The sequence below is a fragment of the Ictidomys tridecemlineatus genome, unplaced genomic scaffold, assembly GCF_052094955.1.
Source record: "Ictidomys tridecemlineatus isolate mIctTri1 unplaced genomic scaffold, mIctTri1.hap1 Scaffold_552, whole genome shotgun sequence".
Taxonomy (NCBI): Eukaryota; Metazoa; Chordata; class Mammalia; order Rodentia; family Sciuridae; genus Ictidomys; species Ictidomys tridecemlineatus.
The window spans coordinates 152710-159263 of NW_027523678.1; the positions used below are offsets into that span (position 1 = coordinate 152710).

A 6554-nucleotide genomic window follows, 5' to 3' on the forward strand; every position below is an offset into this window, starting at 1 on the left:
GTGTCTGTGCCTTGTTTGCCATCGGGAGGGACACGGGACCCCGGAGCCCTCTTTTGTATTTTATTTGGAGACGGGGCCTCACGGAGTTACTTGGGGCCTCCCTGTTGCTGAGGCTGGCTTGGAACTGCAGTCCTCCGGCCTTGGCCTCCCGGGCGGGCGCCTGGTTTTGCAGGTGGCCCCTGCTGCAATCCTTGATGTCCTTGGTGCTGGTGACGTCCCCCAGACCAGCAGCTCAGCGGGGAAGGACATTCCCCGAAGGAGACTCCCGGGGGATGCGCGCTGCATCCACACACACCTGACCTCGCCCCACCTCCTCCTTCTCCCCCCGCAGGATCATCGATGGCCGAGACCTGATGCCGCTGCTCCAAGGGAAGAGCCGGCGCTCGGAGCACGAGTTCCTCTTCCACTACTGCAACGCCTACCTGAACGCCGTGCGGTGGCACCCGCCCAACAGTGAGTACCGGCCTCCCTGCCTCCCGGAGGCCGCCAGCCTCCAGACCAGGAATGCGCTTTACTTGGGCCCCTTTTTCCTTCTTTCCTCTCTTAGCCTCTGGTCACATAGGTGTCCGTCCCACACTGTCCTGTCCCCAGCCCTACTTTGCATTTTATTTAGGGACAGGGTCTCCCTGAGTTGCTTAGGGCCTCCCTTTGGCGGAGGCTGGCTTTGAACTCGCCATCCTCCTGCCTCAGCCTCCCCTGCCTCAGAGGCTGAGGTCCGACTTTCCATTCCCACTGCAAAGGGGAGAGGCAACGGGCATTTTTCTGGGTGCTCTGAAGCTCATCTCTGGGGCTGGACGCTCCTGGGTAATGGGTGGCCCCAGCTGATGGCTGATGCTCCTCCCGTCCCTCCTCCTGTCCTCCCTCCTCCTGTCCTCCTCCCTGCCTCCCGCCACCAAGCTACTACGCGGGCAGCCTCTGTGGCAGGCTCTCACCGTACCATTGTCTCTCGCTCCACTCCAAAGACTTAACCCGGAGCAGCCCCTTCCTTGTGTTTCTAAAGTGCAAAACGACGCACCTGCCATTTGCCGCAGAAACCACACCAAGTTGGACGCTTGTTTAAAAATCTGCATGGCTTCCTGGTGGCATGTTCTAGAAGGCAGAGACCCCGGACTCGGAATCCTGGGTCCGTGGCACGATTCCGTGCGTGATCGTGCAAACGGCAAATGCATGCAGCCAGCCAGCCCCCGCCTAGAGAGACCCGGGAGAGGAACATAGTGGATCAGGGGCTGGGGGACGCCTTATGTGGAGGAGTACAGAGGACCGAGGGCAGAGACAGGGAGAAGTGAGAAAAGCAAGACCCAGTTTCTGGTGGGCACCTGGCCCTGGGATGAATTTGGCTCCCGAGGCAGGCGCCGGCCTCAGCTCCTTTCAGTGCAATTGCTTAAACTCTTGGGTCTTGAGCCAGACGGACACGGTTTTCCCGTGGCGAGTGGGTTCCATTCCAGAGCATTCTGGGCCGCGGCCTGCACCCGTGGTGCTTGGAATAATGGGGCGTGTTGCTTAGGGCCTTGCTAAGCCGCCGAGGCTGGCCTCCAACTTGTGGTCCTCCTGCCTCAGCCTCCCAAAGCCGCTGGGATGACAGGTGTGCGCCTTCAGAACACCTGGCTCCCGCTGTATTTTTAAAGACCCGTGAAGACCGTTATTATAAGATAGATATATTTTCGTGCAGTGAAATGGAGATTTTTGAGTCAAGCATTGACGGTCTGATGCCTATTAAAAGTGGTCGCTGTAAATTGTGGCATCTGAATCATCGCAGCTCATGATGGCAGTCGGTGAAGATGATCCTATTTAAGTGGGCGTCCAGAATCAGGTGGACGCATTGCAATTCATGGGACGACGGCTGTAGCATATTCTGGAATCCAGTGCATTATGATACATGATCAATACAGCCACGTGCCGTATACTGGCTTTTTTTTTTCTGGAGGGAGGGTATTGGGGATTGAACTCAGGAGCACTAAACCCCTAGCACTATTTTTGCATTTTATTTTGAGACAGAGTCTCCCTGAGTCGCTTCGGGCCTTACCAGATAGCTGAGGCTGGCTTTGAACTCACCATCCTCCTGCCTCGGCCTCCTGAGCCGCTGGGACGTTGCCTATAAACTATTTGTCTTATTATTTATTTGAAATCCCATGCTTTTATGAGGAAATGGGCAGAAAAAAAAAAGTTTACTTCAAGCCAAGCGCCGTGGCACATGTCTGTCACCCCAGAGGCTCAGGAGGCTGAGGCCGGAGGATGGCGAGTTCAAAGCCAGCCTCCGCCAAAGGGAGGCCGACAGCAGCTCAGGGAGACCCTGTCCCTAAATAAAATGCAAAATAGGGCTGGGGACGGGGCTCAGGGGTCGAGGGCGCCTGAGTTTGACCGAGGGACACGTCCTGACCTTGTCAAAGCCCCTGCAGCGTGGCTCTGCCTCTGTGCCCGGTCGCGGGTGGCTGTCGGCCGGGCTGACCCTGTGTCCTCTCCCCCCCGCCCGCAGGCTCGTCCGTCTGGAAGGCCTTCTACTTCACGCCCAAGTTCCACCCGCAGGGCGCCAACGGCTGCTTCGACACCCACGTGTGCCTCTGCCTGGACGGCCACGTCACCCGCCACCGGCCGCCCCTGCTCTTCGACCTGTCCACGGACCCCGGCGAGACGAGGCCCCTCACCCCGGAGACGGAGCCGCGCTTCCAGGACATCCTGAGGGTCCTGCAGGAGGCCGCCGACCGCCACGCCCAGACCCTGTCCGCGGGCGTCCCCGACCAGCTGTCCCCGGGCAACACCCTGTGGAAGCCGTGGCTGCAGGTCTGCTGCGCCTCCGCCGCGGGGCTGTCCTGCCAGTGCGACCCGCAGACGCGGGAGCCGGGCGCGGGAAACTAGCCGCCGGCCACAGGGAGGCCCGGGCCACGCTGCCACCGTCGGCAGGAGCCAGGGGTGGACGCCCGTCCCCGTTGGCCAAATGGGTATTGATGACCCCATTACGTGGAACCCAGGGTGGACGCCACTCGCCGTGTCCACATAGAGAGACGGACGGACAGAAAGACGCAGATGTACCCTATATTTATGTGCATGGAGATCGACACACGCCCCCCACATATGGCCCACACGCCGAGCACCTTCCCCCACTATTTAAATAAAGACCCATACAAGGTGACGGGTGTCCCCCGTGAACGCGCATCGTCAATCCTTCCGTGACCCCAGTCCCCCCGAACCTGGTTTCCAACCCATTGCTGACGGTATCACATCTGGGTTCCATGGTTTCTTTGGTCAGTGGACCTCGGGGTCCCCAGGGCACTAAGGGAGATACTGCACTTGAGGGGATCCCTTCCAACCGCATTCAGAAGGACCCGCGGGGAAAGCCTGCGTTCTTTTCGGGGTTGGGGACGATTCCTTTTTCTTTTTTTTTGGAACCAGGGATTGAATTCAGGGCACTCGACCCCTGAGTCCCCCGTCCCCAGCCCTATTTTGCATTTTATTGAGAGACAGGGTCTCCCTGAGCTGCTGACGGCCTCCCTTTGGCGGAGGCTGGCTTGGAACTCCTGATCCTCCCGCCTCAGCCTCCCGAGCCGCTGGGCTGACAGGTGCGCACCACGGCACCCAGCCCTTGGGGACTTCTTGATGCGTCCACACTGGGGCGGGGGGTATCTTCAGTTGTGGGTGTGGTTTTACCCCGTGGCGGAGACTCTGGTCTCCGAGCCGCCCTCAGATGCACGGTGAACAGTGTCTACTCGAGACCTTCGGTGCAGGTGGGCGTCCAGGAAGGCCCTGGTGATGGGACAATATCCATAGGATCAAATGCCATCATTTCATTCTTCTTCATGGCCGAGTAATATTCCATTGTGTAGGCATACCACAGTCTCTTTATCCATTCATCAACTGAAGGGCACCTAGGTTGATTCCACGGTTTAGCTCTTGTGAACTGAGCTGCTATAAACACAGATGTGGCTGCGTCCCTGTAGTGTGGGCTGATTTTAAGTCCTTTGAGTATAGACTGAGGAGTGGGACAGGGAGCATAAAGAGGAAGCAGGAGGTAGCCTGGGACACACTGTGTTGGTGGGGTAGAGGCCTCTAGTATGCAAGTGCCAAAAAGCTGAGTCTTTACTAGTACCTTCTTTTTAATCCCTAAAGACTAAAAAATGTGAATATGAAATAGAAAACAGCATCCATGTGTTGGGAGTGACCTGCACCTCTTAAGTCACGGCTGAAATCCGATGTCTGTGCCTCTCGCATGCCCCCTGGGCTGCACTGACCGGTTCTCTGCTTGGCCAACGTGGACTCAGGCTCCAAACCGATGTGTGCTAGTCCTTAAAGAATCCAGTCTCAGCCTGGCACGGTGATGCACGCCTGTAATTCGAGAGGCTAGGGAGGCTGGGGCAGGAGGATCGCAGGTTGGAGGCCAGCCTCAACAACTCAGTGAGACCCAGTCTCAAAATGAAATGTCAAAAGGGCTGAGATGTGGCTCAGTGGTCAAGTAGCCCTGGTTTCAATCCCTGCTAGAGCGAGAGCGAGAGAGAGAGAGAGAGAGAGAGAGAGAGAGACACCTTCAAACGCGATGCATTTCTTTGCCTCTACTCAATACGTTGAAGTCCTCTGAGTGATTTTCCTCTTTTTCCTTTTGGTTCTGGGCATTTCTGAAGCTGGGGAGCTTTATTTAATGGACACTGCGCACCAGCAGAGAGCTGTCACCATTGTCCTGTTACAGTTGACAAACCAGATACGAGAAATAGGGCACATACAGAAGCAAATATTTGCCGTCTTTTACTTATTTTTTAAAAAAATGAATGGATAGATTCATGACCTTCAAGAAGGACCGTGCATGCTTCCTGCCACACAACTCTAGGGGGCAGCCTTCACGGAGAGTGCGGTGAAAAGACTGCTTTCTCACTTATGCAGTGTGCAACCTAGGTCACGGTGCCTAGCAGTACTAGTTTGGGGAGCGATGTTGCCTCAACGGGAACAAGCAGAGTCTTCTCCAGGCAGCTCCGGTTCCCTGGGATATCCCAGACTCTGGAATATCCCAGGATTCCATCAGACTTGGAAAGATAATTCAGAGTTGGAGGAGAGGGAAATGGGGAGAGCTTTGGACCAGGGCGCAGCAAAGTCAGACGAGCGTTGAGCACAGCTTCAGAAATGCCCAGGTCCCCTAGCCCCCAGTGAGGACGCCCCAGGAAAGCAGATGAGAGTTCACTGGGTAGCGTCTATGCCACCTGGAAACCAAGCAACCGCTGCTCCCCAGCCCTGTTTTGCGTTTTATTGAGAGACAGGGTCTCCCTGAGCTGCTTACGGCCTCCCTTTGGCGGAGGCTGGCTTTGAACTCACCATCCTCCCGCCTCAGCCTCCCAAGTTGCTGGGATCCTAATCATGTGCCATCACGCCTGGCAAAATAGACATATTCAAAGCCCCGCATTTTAATGTCATTTTAAAACGTCTACAATGTTGAATTCTGTTTAATTATATGTTCAAAATGTTGAGAATTCTTTCAAAGTAAAAAATAAATATGTAGCAAAATGAGTGATGTGTATTTATATTCTGCCTATTAACATTTTGCTGGGATTGATATAGAGTCGTTTAACCACGGAGCCCCGTCCCCAGACCTTTTCATATTTCATTTAGAGACAGGGTCTTGCTGAGTTGCTTAGGGCCTCACTAAGTGGCTGAGGCTGGCCTCCAACTTGCCATCCTCCTGCCTCAGCCTCCGAGTCGCTGCAAATATCAGCGTGCGCTATAGGCACTTTGAATGCCAACGAACCATCTTCTGCCCTTTTATTATCGGAATCAGCCTTTCTTCTTTTAACTCCTATCACAGTTAGGGAATTCTGATGTCTAAAAAAAAAAAATTTAAAAAATAAAAACACAATGGCGTCGTGTCTTATTTCCCATGAGAAGGCTTCAAAGGGCAACTTTGAAACCACGGTGTAGATTCCTCCAGGCAACCCGACTCGGGATGTTTTCCCGAGGGACCCCGTGCCCCTGGTCTCAGCGTGACGATGGCCCTGTAACCGTGTGCCTTGCAGCGGCTCCGCTGGTTCAGCACCTGATGGATGGCCTGTCCACGGAGCTACTTACGCTCCCGGGCAGAAAGATGGGCCGGAATTCCAGACCTTCACCCGTCACTGTCTCGCGTGTCTAAAAGAGCGCAGGGACCCGGTGTCAGCTCATCGCTTACCGCGGCGTAAAAAATGCACATTTCTCTGCAAAAAGAGAAATAAAAATAGATGGTCTCCGGGCTTGCATGGAACCCGGCTCTCCCATCCGTGTGTGGTCCTCGCTGGTGGCCAACACTTTAAATAGCGAAAAGCAGGATGCCTCTGTTGAGCACTGACCAAATCTATAGGAAAGACCGCGGTTTCCATTTTTGTATTAAATCTCATAGTAGGAAAGGTGGCGGGTGCATCATTTTCAACTTCAAGGGACGTGGTTTTTCGGTCGCCTGTGGAAACCTCACCCACCCCCGCAAGACCTCCGCCCTGAGCTGCAGCACTGGCCACAGTGTTACTCCGCAGCTTCTTCGGCCACAATGTTTCAACAAGTTGTTTCCTCCTCATTCTTGCGCAGAAATGGAGACTTGCAATGCATGCTCC

General features: G+C 55.1%; 1 protein-coding gene across 1 annotated transcript; it reads left to right on the top strand.

The window, feature by feature from the left end:
- The first annotated feature begins 309 nt into the window (after positions 1-309).
- Positions 310-5484, top strand: LOC144374032 (steryl-sulfatase-like). The gene is made up of 2 exons (XM_078036998.1): positions 310-453; positions 2474-5484. Exons 1-2 carry the CDS (start codon positions 354-356, stop codon positions 2851-2853), a joined length of 480 nt encoding a protein of 159 aa, XP_077893124.1. The 5' UTR covers positions 310-353; the 3' UTR covers positions 2854-5484.
- The last annotated feature ends 1070 nt before the right edge of the window (positions 5485-6554 follow it).

Excerpts from the sequence above, each read along its gene's own strand:
- LOC144374032 (XM_078036998.1), top strand. The coding sequence starts at position 354 with ATGCCGCTGCTCCAAGGGAAGAGCCGGCGCTCGGAGCACGAGTTCCTC. Across the intron at positions 454-2,473 it reads GCGGTGGCACCCGCCCAACA|GCTCGTCCGTCTGGAAGGCC; the intron begins GTGAGTACCGGC and ends CCCCGCCCGCAG.